This window comes from Asterias amurensis, chromosome 1 (assembly GCF_032118995.1).
Source record: "Asterias amurensis chromosome 1, ASM3211899v1".
NCBI classification, from domain to species: Eukaryota; Metazoa; Echinodermata; class Asteroidea; order Forcipulatida; family Asteriidae; genus Asterias; species Asterias amurensis.
Window position 1 is genome coordinate 5,164,079 of NC_092648.1, and position 19,397 is coordinate 5,183,475.

General features: G+C 37.7%; 1 protein-coding gene across 5 annotated transcripts in view; it reads left to right on the plus strand.

The window, feature by feature from the left end:
* Positions 1–19,397, plus strand: part of LOC139943633 (forkhead box protein N3-like) — an 85,442-nt gene that overhangs the window by 18,251 nt on the left and 47,794 nt on the right. For 3 of the 5 annotated variants that reach the window (XM_071940357.1, XM_071940377.1, XM_071940385.1), the window contains exon 2: positions 12,689–13,271. In XM_071940357.1, coding sequence (XP_071796458.1) covers positions 12,705–13,271 — 567 coding nt within the window. In that variant the 5' untranslated portion in view covers positions 12,689–12,704. Of the gene's footprint in view, positions 1–4,151; positions 4,337–12,512; positions 12,567–12,688; positions 13,272–19,397 lie in introns of those variants that run through there. The other 2 variants (XM_071940349.1, XM_071940367.1) reach the window with 2 other exon arrangements.

The following is a 19,397-nucleotide window of genomic DNA, read 5'->3' on the forward strand; positions in this document are numbered from 1 at the left end:
GACCCAAGAGATTTTCTCAATGACCGTTCTGTCATTGTCAACATGCCTGCTACGAGAGACACTACTATTTTGTTTTAGTCGTGCCAAGAGAAGAGCATGCAGGTTGTTTGTGTTAAAGGCACTGGACACCATTGGTACTTACTCAAATAAACTGTTAGAATAAAAACCTACTTGGTAACGAGCAATGGAGAGCTGTTGGTAGTGTAAAACAGAAAAATTTCTCACTCAAATATGCAAGGACTTCAGGCCTGGAGCCTTTTAATTATGCATCTGAAAGCACACAAGTTTTTTGTTCTTCTTTCATTTATCTCTTGCAGCTTTGATGACCAATTAAGTCAACATTTTACAGATTTGTTATTTTATGCATATTTTGGGGTACACAAATTGACCATACTGGTCTTTGACAATAGACCTTATGCATTGACGTCATCCAGCCGCCATCTTTGAGGTCAAACGGTGACAAAACAATCAAAACGCACATAGATTGGCCAATGAACAACCTCCTTTTGACCTCAATGCGGGGGCGCCGTACTGAAATGACGTCATGTGCATAAGGTCTATACTACCAAAGGTGTCCTGGGGTCGATTTCACATAGAGTTAGGACTAGTCCTAACTTAGGACTAGTCCTACGAGATATACAAATTGCATGGATAGTCCTAAGTTAGGACGAGTAACTAGTCCTAACTCGAGATAAGACTAGTCCTAACTCTTTGGGAAATCCACCCCAGTGCCCTTAAGTATTCCCAAATGAACATTTGTATAAAATTAAAGGGACCCCTGCTAACTTGCTCTTATGTGAATAGGGCTTATCCTCCATGGAAGCAGATTGAATGACAGCAGTACTGTGTCGTTTTCTGTCATTTTGATCATACTGTATTCCTCGGTCTTCTTCTGATCCTTGTACACAGCCTTATTGATAAGCTGTAATTAAATTTCCACGAAAGTCTGTGTGCAAGTAACACCACAAATCACTCCATCCTTTTGTAGATTAAGTCTGTATCAAGCAGTCCATCATACTGAGTGTCAAAAAACATGTTTACAAGTAAATGAACATAAACTAGTGCGGGTCATTTAATTTCCCTTTCATCAGGTCATTTGGAATTAGTACTCTTAAAAGTAAAATCATGCCAGTTGAGTTTTTCTATTATCTTTTAAAAATGCAAATGATCCTCAATACTACATGACTATCCCTTAGGGATTGACAACGTGTACTTTTCATTTGACGACAACTTGTGCTATTTTTGTCAACCTATTTGTGAATAATCCATTCAGAGAGTGCCTCCCAGTTCCCCCGCTGTCTGCGACAACTTCATGCGTCATTGGCCGAGTTTTTTCAAGGCATAGAATGGATTTGCCATCTTTAGTTTGCTTGCACGACCTGAAATGTTTATTTATGAGTGAACTAAAATAGGAGGCTACTATTTCATTACACAAACCAAATGTTATTTAAGTCTCTAGTACACGAGAAACAGCACTATTCAATAGGATTAGACATATTTGCTTGATTTTTTTCGTTGAGATATTTTGTTTGAAATTAACACTATAAATGCTTGCTCACACATCGAAGCAGAAGACAATTTTTGATTGCTACGTTAGTCATCGTGGAGAGTCCATGGGAAGTGATTGCCACAGGAATGTCGAGCGTGCGACAACTCTGATTAAACAGACATTTGATGTACACTGGTTGAATGCTGAGTAATATTGATTTGGGAGCATGCGATTCAGGCCAAGTTTAAATACAGACGGCCGGTTGCTTAGAAGAAGGCAAGGCAGATGACAAGAGAGACAGAGAGAGGCTCCAATCTTGCCGGCGACAAGGGGGGGGATCGAGATGGTGGAGTAGGAATCATTAAAGTGCCGCTGTCACTGCCTGCACTGCCATCACGTTTGATGCTTTCAGTTGTCACGTGGTTGGCGTCTATTTTTAGGATGCATAGAATCAAATCGTGCTGAAAGGGAAAAGAAATAATGCAAGCATAAGTACACTCTTGATAAGTAAGTGTTTTTGAAGAAACTGAATTATCAAGTTGAAAGCAAATATCTGTAAATTATACCATTTGATGTATTTTTTCTTTAAAGGAAATTATCATTATTAAAAAATATATAAAAATTGTCTAGTGGACACAGTGAAAGAATTATTCCATATTGGTAAAAACATAATGCATGGGTTATTGATAATTTTAATAAAAAGAATCCGTACCTAAATCTAGTAAAGTAAAAAAATGAGCGATATTAGCAGATCAGTCGTGAAAAACAACAAAATAATTTGCTACTGTTATGAACTGGCCATTAGATATGTTATCCAAAACAATAAAAAAAAGAAAACCTGCAATAAATAATTTGTGCATGTACATGGTTAGTTGTACACATATCGGTGTCTACTAATACAGTGTTACGGACCTGTCACTTCAAACCATTATATTATTTACCCTCATACTTGTCTGTTGATGTTTCCTTGTGCTCGGAGCAATCCATGAAATTGAATAAGCAAACATCTCTCGCAGAGGAACCCTCTGTAGTTTCACTCTTCCTCTTCTTAAAAACTTAGCCCCTCCGCGATTTTCCCATCTCTTGCTGGAGTCAGTGCATTTACGCTTCTATAAAGACTACAGAATCTGCATATCGTCTTCCATAGCGGTTTGACCCGGGGGGCTAGCCAAGGAATGATTTGATAGAATCTCTCTTCTTCTAGTTCTGGACGAGAGCCGTGTCTGATTTCCAGAATAATTCATCTCAATTGGAAAGCAGAGTTTGGCATGTAGGTATGTGTAACTCGCAGCATCATTTAGCGATTGGTGCCCTGCCATCATCCTCATCGGCCCTCTGATGCTTTCCTTCCCTGAGGAGCTTTGCGAACTTGGGTTACCAACCGTCCCACCAAACTAACACTGAGGGAGTTGTCTCTAATCAGTGAACCTCCTCTACTTTCAGAAATTGAATTTCAAACAAAATTCACCATGAGAGATATCCAACCTGTTCTTAATTATATTAGTTCTTCAAAAGGATGTCTTCAATTGTTGAGCAAGTTCATAAGAGGCAAGAGGAACTGTTTTTGTGTTTGGATGCAGGAATTCTTAGAATCTATTTTGCTAACTGATGTTACAAAATGCTTGTCTAACAAAGGTTTGCTCCAATAGCTAGTGACATACATGTAATTTGTTCCAAGTGGGGAACTGGGTTACAATATAAACCTGTTTACAAACTACAGATGATTGACAATATTACATATTTCAAAGTTTATGTAGGTACAGGTAACTAAAATATGAAAGGTTTTAAGCCGATTTCACGATTAGACTATTATTTTATTTGGATACGTTATATTTTATTATACATTATTTTTTGTGGTAGAACTTTTCATTTTTATACGTACTCAAATACTGTGCAGATCTTTGGCTCTACATTTCTAGGCCTGAAATTACACAGAGGCCATGGTTCATGTTGCTCCTTGTCTTTGCCTTGGTGCCCCTCAAAAGTGTCCCATAGACTTCAAAGATATTCCAATGGAAGTGCCCTTTCAAAGCTGAAAATCCAGGCCTGTTTTTATGATTACATTACTTTCAAATGTCAAACAATTAAGGAGTGATAACGAATCAAAATGTACATATGTACAGGTACTGTGTGTACACCCGTACGTGAATATGTTTCTACTATTATTAGAGTTCCCATGGTAACGACAAAGCCAGTGGCAAAAAGTTGCAGGTAGTCCTGTTTGTAAAGGGATAATTGATATGCACATCCATCATGCATTCAGTACTTGTTATACTATACTGTGGGTGGGGCCAGAATATATATTGTTCTCCGTTACCACGGCCATTTACATAAATGAATACACAGGATCCTGCCTATAAAACTCACTTCCTTTGATAATCTTTCCCTGTCTGGATAAAGTTACATTCCCAGTGAATATCTGTATTGCTGTCCTGGCTGTGCTTGCTGGAGCCATCAGTGTCTCTGTAGTGAGGTCCAGCACTTCCATTAGGCGTGGGTAATTGCGATATCACCCAGGCAACAAGTTGGCCAATCAGAGGGCATGTCTTATTGGCACTGCTTGATGGTTTACACTGTCATACTTTGATGAGTCAAGTCTGCAGCTTGGCTCTCCAGAAGGAAGCGCCTGAACACAGATAATTTGTGTGATAGTCATGCCAGCCTGAACTCTTGCTGCGGTGCATGGCTGGTTGTGTCGTACTGAAATCCCAAACCAGGAATACGGATATAAAAGTACCCAGGCCATCATGGCTCTGATCCTGCCCAGCTGAAAACCATTTTGTGGAATACTTTAAAGACTTGGTTATCTTTTACGGACCATGGCCATTTCCTCTAACTGCTGTTGTCGTGAGTAGCTTTTAAGTAATTGTTTCAGTAAACACAATCCTTCTTGCACTCGGTAATCTTGTAATTAGTGTACAAAGTCTGATCTTGTACAATACTTGCCTGTGCATAATATATGTAAAAGTACATGCAGACTATTTACTCAACTTCAAGTACATATAATCCTACAAAAAAACTTGTTTAAATGATGTTCTCAAGTTTACGTACATCTGAAGAAAAAGGTCTTCTAAGTACATGGAGTTAGAATATAGGATTTTTACCTGAAGACGATTAGAGCATACTGATCAAAACATTGAATTGTTAAACCATTGGTTCTTTACATACAACCACAACTCATAGAGAGATTTTGTAAACGTATTCTTATACACTGCTAGCCATAAATAGAATTTCTATAGAATAAAGCTGATTAACTGACCATCTTGAAAAACAAAGTGCACACAAACTTAATTCAAATGGCATACATTTGAGTTACGTTCGTTTTGAAAGAGTCTAAATCTTTCTCAGGATATAACACTTCTCTTTGAAAGAATACAATTTCTACAGCATGCAAACAAGCTAATTTTTATTACCTTGTCTTAGTTGTTTTGCAATTGTTCAAGTTCATAAAAATATGATGAACGACAAGATAATCATCACGCAAGCCAAATGAAGTAGCTGAGTTTGAGATAGAAGTTATTTACACAACACAAATAACTAACTACATTGTACTTTGTTTTAGATCAAATACTGTGATAGTTTGGATTGACTGATATTCACAGTTTTGCAATAAATTGGGCCCCTAAATTCAATTTATATAAACACACCCGTCTACAGTGCCTCTTAATTTTTCGCTAAACAAAAATTCCACTGCAGTTTGTCGAAATCACCATACTGTACTCGAATTTAAATATTGAGTCATGCATTATATTCACAATTAATGCAGTCCCATTTCAGTTAACATGCCTGCTGGCTATGCTTTATTTCTGTGGACACAACACTACGTAGTTAAAGGTTCATGCTCCATAAGGGCTAATATGCAAACTGTGCAGGATCCGTTGTTGGTTGTAGACAAAACAGGCGATGGTATACCAGCATGTTGAAATTCCTTGAACCATATTTAGAAACCTTATTCTAAACTGGGATCTCTTTGTGAATTATTTATACCATGGTGGACCAGAAGTCCTTATCATTTAGCCACACAAGTTTGTGTTTCATTTACGTGTGTTTCATCATTTATTGGTAGCTTCCTGGGTTTTATTGACACCATTCAAAAGCTAAACCAAGTTAACGTAATGGTTATATTTAAATTGAGTAATGAGTACAATAAAATGTTCAAGGTTCTGTCTCAGATAGGTTAGAAAAAACACATCAAAAATAAATTTCTTTTAAAAATTAAGTTGGAAGTGATGCACAACAACAATTGGATTTGATTTATCTGAGATGATAATTTGAGAATCCTTCGTATAAAACCCATTGGAAGATGAACAAAAAATAAATAAAATACCAACAACATTTTGGATGGCTTCTATTTATAAACAAACCTGTTGTGTATTATAGAAAGGCTCAAATTTTACATTGGATTGCAAGTCTGAGGCCAGTGATTTAAACAATGGGGCCAGTAAACTCAAGTCTAACGATCTTGTGTTTGGCTTCTAATTTGTACTTTCAGTCAGATAAATACAATTCAGTTGATTATTGAAGGATACCTGACCCATAATACAAATGAAATAAATATTGTCTTAGTGCTTATTTCAAATTCAAACTGTGTAGGCATTTTTCAATTATGGTGTCGATTTCACAAAGAAGTCATGAGATCTTAAAAACATAGGGCTAGTCCTAAGTTAGGACAAGTTGGACTATTCCTAACTCTTTGTGAAATCCACCCCTAGTCTTGTACACATCTGAGTCAGTAAATATGTTGAGCTACATCCCCTGCGATCTTGTGTTTTATTTGCCCCATATTAGAGCCCTGAATGGGGATCTAACCTTACACAAGACAGTCTTTTTTTTTACAGGAGTATACTACAAACATACATGTAGTTAATATAAGTCCACAAACCAATAGCTTGAAGACTTTTAAAACCCCCATTATTGAGGAAATGGCCCAAGACTCTCTGGGGATGCAAGCTAAGAATATTATCTCAATTCTTAGAGAGCCTGAGAACTGAGTAGAGAACCCATCTTAATTATCAAGAGAGTTATGATTGATTGTTGATTGGTCTCTTGAAGGGGCTCATGATCAGAGGATATAAATGATAAGCTTCTTAGCCTCCCTCTTTCCTGAAGTAAATAATAATTTATGAAAACAATAACAGTTAATACGTTTAACTATAAAAATAAATGGTTCATTGAATAAACTTGCCTATAAGTAAAAATGAATAATTGTAATATGATAGAATAACAGTCAATTCTGACCAAACCCTATGTGGCTGACCCTAAATTAGAAATAAACAAGATTAATTTGACTGGGAAAAGATATTCTATTTTTTCACAAAATTACACATCAGTACAGAGGTTTCACAAAAAAAGACTTATTTTATAACGCCAACAAAACAATCATGTTGAAATTATTACAGCTCGTTGTTTGATCACAAAAGTGTTATTTCTTATACAGTGTTCATTTCATGTGTGAATATTCAAAGAAGGACAGTTGTGTTCAAATACCATAGCCTCTTCAAGAAAGGAAAACCAAAGCATTATAGTCTTTAGTTTGACATTTAAAAACTGGAAAGATCTTTTGCAATAGTGGTATTTTACATACAATGAGAAAATCTTCATCCATATTCATTTCATCATCATTTTTTGTTTTTACACCGTAGTTTGCCAGTGCAGGGCAACTTGGAGCCCTTTATTTTCTATGTAAAATGAATGGACACTGCGATGCCATACTAGTACAGTTTTACAACTTTTTTCATGGCCAAAGGGTGAGATTTCAACCAGGACTAGTTTGAGCTTAAGGGAATATCATTAACCCTAATATCCCTCAGAGGATTGGGATTGCCAGACAAAACTGATCACCACCTTCATTTATAGTGACCCAAACTTTGATGAGAAAAAGCAGATGAAAAATGTGCATAGTTGGCAAGCCACATGACCCTGAGCTGGAGCTTAAGGTTTCCATGGAAACAGATGCTTTATCCAGACGCAAGAGCTCAATGTGGACTGCCTGCCCACTGCAAGCAACTCAGTTCCTGGGACTGAAGCTCGGAACCGGACTTTTGAGGATGAAGCCATTTGCTTGATGAAAAGGAGATTGACTGCGGCGTAATTATTGCCTAAATCATACGCGCTTGATTCATTAGTGAGGTGGGGGGTTTGGTGTCCCACCAGCGTGTGTAAATTATTAAGGGTCTTACAGTGATTAAATCTCCACTGAGCAAACAGGAAACCAGACTAATTGGATTTTGTGTTTACAACTTTTGAAGTCTTGGGCTCTTGTAGTTTGGATCCTTACATTTTACCATACAATGGTGGATGAAGTTGAATGATTTGGAACCTTAGAGTTATATATAAGAACTAGAGGGCGCACAAGTGATGCTTCGTGCACAAACGCCACGGGACCGCAAGATGACAAGCGCGTCATTCTGCACGCGCGTTGAATATGAAATACCTGGTTGATTTTTTTTTTATTGAACGCTCACGCGATGCTATTTGTTCAACTTACAAAATGGCCGCACAAACACACGCTGTGAGATGCCAGTTTTGTCAACTTAGAAAATGGCCACCTGCGTGCATGCCGGAGTGCGTATATAGGCCAGTTCGCCCTCTAGTTCTTATATATAACTCTATGTTTGGAACCCATGTTTGGTGTGTGCTGGCACTGCATGGTAGGCCTTGGTTCAGTCAGCAAAAACCTTTGAGGAATGACTAAGGAAGAAAGCGAATAAGAACGGCAGGAATGCAGTATTCAAAGAGGGCAAGGCCATTTTCATATTGCAAATGGTACTTCAATCAAAAAGTAGGCAACTCCACACATTGGAACTTTTGAAGGTTCAACTATGTGAATATTAAGGTTTGATTTTGTTTAAACTCAAGTTTAATACATGTCTGTTAGTTTTGCATCGGGATAAAGAATATAATTTGATCGTACCCTTACACCAATGTTTATTTAAAAGCATTGTATAGCTTAGGCCCTACTCAGTACTTCCCCAAATTATGTGAAAAAATCCACAGGCAAATCCCACCCTAGTGATTTGCTCAAATCCCTTCCAAGCGATTTGCCTGTGGATTTTGTTTCCATAGAACTCAGGAAAGTACTGAGTACACATCGCTTTATACACATTTGTGTATAACTGTATGGGTATATAAACAAATTATAAATTCAAGTGATTGGCTGTTCTAGTTCCAATGGACAAACAAGGGTAATCTATTGTTAAGTATTTAATGAAATGACGAGTACGAGGAAAACGCCACGTAAAATATTATTGATGAGTTGTGTTTTGGTGTGAACGAGTGTTGCACTGTTTTATGAATAGGCCTACGTAGTTTCTAATGATAACAAGGAAGTATAATGGTGAATAATTACATGAACTCTCAACTTGCGATGTGAATTCATCTAATTCTGGGCCCTTTTCATGGCTCTGTTTACCGTACAAGCAAAGAAGCAGGGAATTCTGGGCTTACGCCAAACATATTTCACGGGCTAGCTAGTAATTTTGGCTTGTGCTCGTGCGTATACCTTGTTACTAGGTATTCTTTGCCTTACACAGCTAGCGCAGAAATTTAGCCTGCTTGAGGAAAAAGGGAATTCCGCGCTTAAATCAAGCATTTTCACTGTTTGGCAAGGAATGTTGGCTTGTGCGCGTGCCTACTTCACGCTACAAGGCATTCTACTCTTTACACAGCTAGTGCAGAAATTCGGTGCTTGCAAGTAAGCAGAGAATGGTGACCGTAAGCACAGAACTTGGCGGTAAGCAAAGCCATGAAATTAGGCCCTGTATGGTTTATCTCTCCCATCTGTGTTATAAAAAAAACCTGGGGAATTTAATTATATCCTGATCCCCATATCTCTTTTGGGAAAGGAAAGATGAGAACAGTGAGTTGGTTGTCAGAGCATGGTCTGCTGGTGATGGAACATCTGTCCCATTGACATCTTGTTATGCTTCTCATGCTTCTCTAGTATTCCCCCTTCATTTCCTGTACTTTATTGGGACTCAATGACACACATGCGTGGGCCCCATGTCTTCTCCATGTGATTTACATGTTGTGTGGATGATGTACGCTACTATGGCACTGTTAATCTAGCGCTTCAAGAAGCAACAGATTTATATTCCGTTTTGTAGTTTTATAATTAAGACTGATAATGGATGGGCTCTGTATTTGTAGACGATTTGTTGAGGAAAATAGACCGGGCTGAGTCGACTACTAATCAGTAACACTAATCCACCCCCCCCCCCCCCCCCCCCGAAAGGTAACAAAAATTACTCATCATGTTGGGAGTCCTAAACAGATCTACCTGTAGTACACATTTGATGCCGTTAATACTAACATTGCTCTGCTTTTTAGTGTTTAAAACCAGATGGTTCCAAAACTTTGTTGTTATTACTATGTTTTTTGACCAAATTTATTTTGAAATTATAAATAAGTGAGACTTCTATGTCATGATAATCAGAAAGAATGATACAAAAACTAAGTTCCTTTATCCTCTTTTAATGTTTCCTCCTGGCTTCACAATTATAAAATATAGCCGATTATTTTCATTTTTTACCCCCCCCCCCCCTTTGTGAGTATTGTTTGAACATGTGCTCAGGTATTGCCAAACCCCACAGTACAAATAAACACACTTTATACCAAGTCCCAGCGTTGGAAGCAGACAAAGAATAACCAGATTTATTGTCTGGATTTGGAAATCCAGAATTAAACCAACTAAACACCATTTACGCAAACAGACCCTATTGTGTCCCAGTGGATTCAGAACTAGGCCTGAACAATTCCCCAATAAAAAACCCTGTGAATAGCACTTTCCCCCCTCTTCATAGCCACAGGAGATTCAAAATCTCAGGTCCCACTTCACTTCAGGTGGTCCAAAGCAAAAGGAAAGTGTCATGACTTAACTATATAATGGACAATCCTTGGCTGGGTTTATTGTTAATGGAAAAAATCTGCTTAATTGGCAAATCTTGTAAATAGAGATTTCCTCGCTGGTCAGCTGGTTTATATTTGACACGTTAATGTTAATGTTAAAGGCACCGGACACGTTTGGTAATTATCAAAGACCAGTATTCTCACCTCGTGTATTGAAGTTGCAAGAGAATAATGAAAGAAAAAACACCCTTGTTGCACACAGATTTGTGTGCTTTCAGATGCATAATAAAAGGCTTCAGGTCTGAGGTATTTTATTTCTTTGAGTGAGAAATAACCTCTTTCTCAAAAACTACGTTACTTGAGAGGGAGCATTTTCTCACAATGTTTGTACTATCAACAGCTCTCCATTGCTTTTTACCAAGTAAGTTTTTATGCGAACAATTATTTTGAATAATTACCAATAGTGTCAAGTGCCTTTAAAACACAGATTAACACCCAAATTCATTTGCTATTTGGATTTGAAGTGTATCCTTGATCAAGTTAATTGAAGTTCTGCAATTAATTGAACCTTCACTTTTTTGTGTTATTATTAAAAAACTAACTAACTGCTTGAGCAGATGCGGTTCACACAGTTGTGCTTCACACTGTACTGAGTGCAAGCATGCACAAACCATGCTACCATGTCCCACGCTGGCATTACCATGGTAACACCTCCTATACCCATTGATGCATTATTAAGCTCTCTCCCATCTGGAGCTTTAAACTTGTTTGTGGTTCATAACAAAAAAGTTTTTTATCATTTTGCAGTCGGCCTTAAAAAACCCAAAGCTTGCCTGGCGTCGCTGAATTACTCAGCCGTCCTAATTTTACTAGGTGTGGGCAAGCCTTTTGTTAGTTTAACCAACGACCAATAGTTGAGCCAGAGCCTCCGTTCTGTGTGTTGTTTTCCAACAAAAGCTGTTGCTATGGGAACCTTAGCCGGTAGGCACACAACTAACTGAGCCAAGTTGCATTATGGTGGCTTTTGTGTTGTGGGAATCTATCAGGAATTCGCATATTACGAATCACGGCAGTTGGATAGATGAAGTGATTTTGGTGTCGGTAATTTCTGCATAGGAAATTGTGTTTCCTGTTTATACAGAAGGAACAGTGTAACCGAGCGCATGTGAACATTTTGCAAGCAACAGACAGTTGAAACAAACATTTATATCATGTCTATTTTGTTGTATGTTTTCCTCTCAAAAATTACTGCTAATGAAAACGTTTTGATAAGAAGACAGACTTGTATGTCACCAATTGCGTCTTGAGGTTTGACTGAACATACAGAACATTTAAATTTAAACTCAAATGAACAATTTTTATAAATGAGTGATAACTTGGGTTAAATTGTTTATGGGTATTTCCAAGCACTGTAACTGTTCTAAAAGCTTGTGCAAAATGATAAGATCCAATTTGGGGTTTGGCCTTGCTATGCTTTAGGGAGTCGTGACATCACGGGAGCTTTGTTTCTTTTAATAGCATAAAGGTGACTTTATAAAATGAAATTGTCACTTTGTTTTTATTGAACAAAATTCATAACACAACCAACATGTTATCATTACATTTTCTAAAGGTATTGCCTGAGCTTTATCGACATCCAATGTAAAACGTTTTTCTCTTTAGATCCTTCTAAAAAATAAATTGGTTTATATATAAAGGTACACGTATACGTAAGTGTTTTTTCTTTGTTGTGGATTGCGCTGTGCGTGATTCAGTTCCCTAAAGCTATGCTTAGGAATTTTGTGGTCGACGATTGCGTTTTTCTTACACAAAGGGGAAAAGTTCCGTCAAGTGAAGTACATTTAATACTTTTTCAATGAAGTCTGAAGCCTTAAGCGTGGGCTGTGTTTGTTCCCTTTCTTGTCCTTTGCCAGTTTCATGCAAAACTCTTACAGGTACGTAAGCAAACCTTGTATAAACCGACCTTGGTAGTTTCAATGGCGACTCTGCCTACACTGGTACCTTGGCCCTCAGCTAAATATAAAGCATTGTTTGTGGGGAACACCAAACCTAAATCAGTGACCGTTAATTTCAAATGAGGGCCATTGATATTTCTCCAGGTATTCAAATGTAAATTTGGGACTTAGCTGGCTGACTGAACAAGGAAACTTGTTGTTCAGTATAGCTTGGGCTTTCACTGAAATCACACTGAACAAAAAATATAAAGATGAAGTTCAATTTAAAATGGCTGGTTAGTGATTCTAGTTTTATTTCTCTCTCTCGAAATTAGTAACCACTGTGTTTGACTACTTTTTAAAATAAGTCAACACTGAAATTTCTTTAATTAAGATGTTTGTTTTATTCAACCAACAGGTGGTAGCCTTCCACCATGCCGCCCAATCGTAAGCCAGAGCCACTGCTGAAGAGAAACCTGACGCTAGGTTTAAGCAAGAGCTTCCCCAGTGCCACGCTGTCCCGCGCCCTCGGACGGGTCAAGATGGACTTGAACAGTAGCTGCTTCGCTGAGATCAGAATGGATAAAGGTGCAATGGACGACGATGAACTGAGGCCGCTGAGCTGGCTTCACAGTACTGACTTACTCAAAGACATGAATCTGGACGATGAGGAGGACGGACACGCTAAGGAAAACAATGCCAACCAAGACGGCATGATGAACAAGTTCAGTAACCTCTCTGCGGGGGATCGGGACGGACCCGTCGACCCTAAAAGACACATCAACAGTAAGCCTCCGTTCTCGTTCAGTTGTTTAATCTTCATGGCCATTGAGGACTCGCCGTTAAAACGTCTTCCAGTAAAGGACATTTACCAGTGGATACAGGACCACTTTCCGTATTTCCACAATGCGCCGACGGGTTGGAAGAACTCTGTACGACACAACCTCTCCCTCAACAAATGCTTCCGTAAAGTGGACAAAATCAAGGGACAAATTAGCTTGGTAAGTTCTTCAAAATGGTGTCGGGTTAAAACTGCTCTGTTCAACTAACCGTAAATCCTTGCTCTATGCCATGACTAACAGGCCTGGTCAATACTTCACGAAGGCAATGAAGGTGATTGACTCCATGGTCCCATGTCATTGCCTTGGTCCCCAATAAGTGCTACAGTAGAAATTATCAATTTCTTCTTCATAGGGTGCCCTTTACCAAGGAGAAAATGACTTGGTTCCCTTTCCCTTTCAAAAATTAAGCATACAAGTCTGAAGTAAGTACACTGAATTCCACTTGTAATCCGCCATAACCTTTAAAGTGGTATGTAGTATACTGTCTTAATATCTCCAGTGCTTTCTTCCTGTTCAGAAGATACTCCTTGTTTTCAATTTTGAAAAACCCTAATTGAGTAAATGATTGAGAAAATTATTTTGTACCATGTGCAATATTTGCTTCACAACTGTAATTCATAAGTACGCATTAGTGAAATTCTCGGACTGTAATATGAACAACAGAGCTTCATTGCTAATGAACGAAAAACCTTCAGGAATAATTGTTTTTGTGGTAATAAAGCAAACTGTGATCAGTAGGGAGCCCCGGTGTACAGAGGCCTGTAGATTCTGGGGATTGGGTCTGGCTTGGTTGGTGCACCAGAGGATCCAATGGTATACTGTGGAGTGTATGATTGCTTGGTCCTAAATCAAACCCTTTTGTAGCCAGGCATCACAGCTGCACTCTGTGTTAGGAAAACAAAGACTTCCTCAGGCAGGACATCTGCTCTGAAGTGTCACCATAGCAACGGAAAAACAAACCTAGATGTCCAGATATAATTACCTTTGTCTCATATTCTTGAGGGTACCCGAAATGTGCTGCTTTTTTTTGTTTGCATGGTGTGTAAGTGACAATGAATACTGATGTTTTTGATTGTGAATGGTGCTACAACTCTCTCGTAAAAATCTATAGCTTTTTTTTTATATCCTTTACTAGTGATTGTCCCTACACCTGCCTAGCTGGGGTCATTAGCATTGTTAACCTGTCCATCAGATCTCAGGGCTGGGTGAATATGGACCAATTTCTTTTCCATCTTGTGGATTGTACAATCAGTGTTACTCCGCAGCGTGTTCCATTATGCTGTATTTTTTAAATGGCACAATCTAAAAAGGTGCTTCCCTTAATAGGTCCATATTCGCTAACCGAAAATCTAGTTGTCCAACGAAAGGACAAAGCCCCCCTCCCCAACCTCAAGGCACTGAAAACCAATAAACGGTTTTCAAACTCATTTCAAGTGTTGTGTTTGTACTTTGTATGAAATCTTTTAAAAGCCTGTCAACTGTTGATATTTTTGACCTATTTTGGGGTCCAAGAAGAACATGTTCAAAAATTCTGAATGGTACTGGACACTAATGGTAATTACTCAACAAATCTTTTAGCATAAGAACATACTCGGTAACAAGCAATTGAGAGCTGTTGGTAGTATAAAACATTGTGAAAAACAGCTCCCTCTGAAGTAACTTAGTTTTCAGGTAATTCTCAAACAAATGTGTAAAAGACTTCAGGCCTGAAGCCTTTTATTATGCATCTGAAAGCACACAAATTTGTGCAACAAGGTTTTTTTCTGACAATATTCTCTTGCAACTTCAACGACCAATGAGTCCAGAGGTTTAATATTGTATGCTATGTTGGGATACACCAAGTGAGAATACTTGTTTTTGACAATTACCAAACGTGTCCAATGCATTTAATCACGAGGCTAAAAGGTCTGCCCACTGCTCCCTTTGTTTTGGAATATTGGACTGCTTGTGTAGGTCATATACATTGATAAGGGTATTTGCTTAAACTCTATAACTACTTGAAACAACAATGAAATGGCCTTCCGATTGTATACTTCACAGTTTGCTATCAGCATCTAAATTATGGGGCTTGAAATTGTTGTATTGCCCCCAAAAGTGACAAATTATACACCTCTAATAAGGTCACCCATAAGCACGGGTGCTTCAAAACTATTATGGGATTGTGAGTGAACTGTCCGGTGTAACTTTTTCCACACAAAGTTGTAAACAAACAAATGGGAAAAAAGAAAAGAAAGTTATCCTTTAAAAAAAGTCACAATATTTCAGATTTATTTGTATTAAGCAGCCTTGTTGAACACATGTGTCATAAAACAGGTTTTGAGTGACAACTTTCACTTTGCTCGTTTTGTAATAGTCAGAATTATAGTGTTCCCATTGTTTTAAAGGCATTAATCACTATTGTTAATTATCTTAAATAATTGTTAGCATAAAAACTGACTTGGTATTAACTAGCAATGGAGAGTTTTCGATTGTAGAACAATGTGAGAAACAGCTCCCTCTGAAGTAACATAGTTTTCAAGAAAGAAGTAATTTCTCACTCAAATGTTAAAAGACTTCGGCATTCATAGAAAGTCCAAGCAATGAAAGATCCACACTTATATGGTGGATATGTACAGTTACACTTGTCAACAATGCCTCAGGGAGTACACAAATGTCACAAGTATGGCCAGGCAACTTACTCAACCACCTTCCTTGTTTTTTTTGCCCACTTGATTGAAACTAGTGCATCCTCCTTTTTATTCATTTTCCCTCAAACAATCCAACTTATGGCTGTCTCTGTTTCAGTTTCTATGGAAACAACATTTATTTTGAAAACATTAGTCACCTGGCAAAAGTATTTTTCACACACAAACAACCAGAGAGTATGTTTTGATACAGTTCAGAGTATACTTGGATGATTTTCAAGTTGCACAAACAGTTATATTCTAAACTGGGTCCATGTTTTGATTGAGAGAGAACTGACAATACAGAGTTGCCACACCAAGAATATTTTCAGTGGACTGTGACATGACGTGAACAGGGTGTGGATAAATGGGGGCGGTTTTGTTTGGAACACTTTTTTTTCTGATTCAAGTTTGCAGTTTGTATACCTTTTTACTTGTCTATTGAAGAATTCATGGTCATAGAGTTATATAGAGCCCCAAATAGCTCTCAATGTATTGTACCCAAATTTCACCGGCTGCTCTCAAACATATGCAGAATTAGTCTCCCCTCTAGTTCAATCTAGTATAATACTGTGCCAGATTTGCCAACTTTCCCTGATTCTGTAGAAAATTCCTTGAAAGTAAACCAGTTTCCATCTTTCCATGAACACATTTCAAAATCTTCCTGTTTAAATGGAAACTGTTTCCCTATTATATTAGATTGAATTCTGAATATCTCCCTGAATGTTGTTTAAAAACTCCCTGATTGATTGCAAGATGTACATTGTAAACGTTGGCAGCTCTCACAGGTCACTTTCGGGTTCATGGCCTGAAGACATTCACAAGGAATGTCTTGCTGACAGTAGCTAGGAACATGGAACCTTTTTAATAAATGCTTTCAAAATCTGTCAAGAATATCATTTAAGCCTCAAATAGCCCTTTAAAGCCAGGCAAAATCAGTGGCTCCATTCGATAAGGTTTTTGTACATCTAGTTGAAGGTTAATATTTACTTGAAGAGACTAGTCATACACCTGTATTGTTCATTTCATCTAAAAAAGGGTTTCAGAGTGATGAAATTCGTACACCTTTAATCAATAAATTGATTCAGAACTTTGATTGTGGAGACTGTTCACAGAGAGTCATATCAGGTAGCCTGTGTAGTGCTGACTTAATTAAAGGTACTGGACACCTTTGGTAACTGTCAGAGACCAGCATGTTTTCTTGGCGTATTCAAACATTTGCATAAAAAAAAAAGTTGTGAAAATCTTAACTCAATCTTGAGTCAAAGTTGCAAGAGAAATAATGAGAAGAAAACACACTTTGGGCATAAATTTGTGTGCTTTCAGATGCATGAGAAAGGCTTCAGTTAAGGTATTTGAATATTTGAGTGAGAAACAACCTCTTTCTCAAAAACAATGTTACTTCAGAGGGAGTCGTTTCTCACAATGTTTTATACTATCAACAGCTCTCTATTGCTTGTTACCAAGGTTTTATACTAACAATAATTTTTTGTAATTACCAATAGTGTCCAGTCTACCTAAACGAATAAGGAAACAATTAGATCTTTGACCAATAACTAGGTCTGAACTCCACTAGTGCATTGTGCTCTGAAATCAAAGTTTGAAAGTAACAAGGAAAAACAAAATTGCAGAGTCCACATCCTGATGCGTTGATTGAGAGTTATCTATCAGTTCACTTCATCTGTTATTTGTTTTGGTTGGAGTGCAAGTGAACATCCAGCTTTGATCAGGAAGTATTTCCCACTCCAGAAGGAAGGATCCCCCGAGATAATCCTATCAGGAAATGCCAGCCATTGAACAAGCCAATCACCTCGGCCTTGTCATGGTTACTATGGCGATGAGTCCAGCTGTCACTGGGTGAGCCAGGCGTTGCCTGGTTACGGTTTCACTTAGCAACAGGTTAATTTGTGTGCATGGTTTGGTTGGCAGACTTTTTGAGGCTTGTTTTTTCTTCTTCGGAAAGTTTGGCAATAAAAGTATAATAAGGATGTCTGCTTGAATTGATTCACTCAGGTGGTAAATGAATCCAGTGAAGTTTAACTGGGAACTTTTGAATTCATTGAAAACAAAAACTAACCACTGTGGAATGAATGCTTGGTTGCTTTTTCAAAGGCATCCTGTTTTGTGTACTTGACCTGGTTTGAAACCGGGCATGCCATTCCGCTATAACTTAACTCTTGTTCTTTCTAAACCGGACTAAAACTTGTATTTCATCGTTCAAGGAACAGTTCTGTTGTTCTTTTCAAGGAGTTCTTTATAAATCAATTTCAGGAAACTGTTGAAAGTATCTGAAGAGTTGGCTTGAGTATCGACTTCCAATTACCAGGCAAGGCTTGGAACGTGGTCCAGATGCCAAATAAATTGTTAACTGGTTGTGTTTATTTATCAATACACAGAGTAAATTCCACCAGCTTACTGTACCATGAATAAGTAGCATTTCTCACCTGTGTCTCCCTTTAAAGGCAAGGTATTGGTTGTTTGATCCATTTGATTGTGAATGTAGACACAACAATCAAACTAACTAGTGAAAGATTCATATCAAAAGGTGTTAGCAATTTTGAGATAATGCTGCAAATCTAGAGTGGTTGTGTCCACCAGGAATAGTCCATAGTTGGAATACACAATTTCATGCATGAAATGTTTTGTCAGATTGGAATTTTGTTGAGTCTCTTTCTTTCAAACAACATTCTTTTGAAGGGAATCATTATCAACAGCTGCAGCGCTTCTAAACAATTTAGTTTTTAGTTGTAATTTTGTTTGAGTAATTATCAAAACTATATCCTTCCTTTAAAGTGAAATACAGTACTACAGATTACTTCATTTCATGAGTTTCAAAGAAAATATACAGAGCTATTGTGTCACAAGGTTAAATTTTTTGGAGTTGATCAAATTATATTTTGGAAAGTGCAAATGTTGGCCATCAGTTCGGGGTCAAGATAAAAGTTTTTTATTGGTTCGTTGCTTATACTAAAAAGGCCTGGATGTCAAGTGTCATGGTCAGGGGCGGTAACCAAAAGTCTTGTTAGAAAAGTTCATTACAAAAGAGCAAGTTTTATCCGTGTGAAAATATAGGATTTGAACTGCCTCAGTGTTAAAGTTGCTATGTCAGATTTTTGGCTGATTTGACCCAAAGATTTTGATTTAAAATTCAATAGGTATTTTGATGGGGGTCGAGAAAGTTACAAGATTTCATTTGAGCCATTGCGCGAAAAAGTCCGCCAATTATTAGTAGCAGTGAAATAAAGTGCTCAAAATTAGTTTTTGTCGGGATCCCGACAGTATATCACGTGACCAATTCTTATGTGTTTTATAAGAAACGTTTCAAATTTTTGTCATGGTTTCTGACCATTAAAAGTAAAAGTTAAACTTTTTTTCGTTAGAGCGGGTGATACTCTTTGAAGTATCATTCACTCAAAAAAAAATCTGTTTTTTTAATGTTTTGGGCCAAAAATCTGACATAGCATCTTTAAAGACATCTGCTCTAGAATGGCAAATGTTGTGAGTTTAAATCCCACCTAAGTACTATGTTCTGAGTAAACAGTGCTTCAAATCAACATCGGTGAAAGGGTTAAATGCAAATATTGGTAAAGAAGATTGTCAATTTTGGGGGGTTTCCTTACAA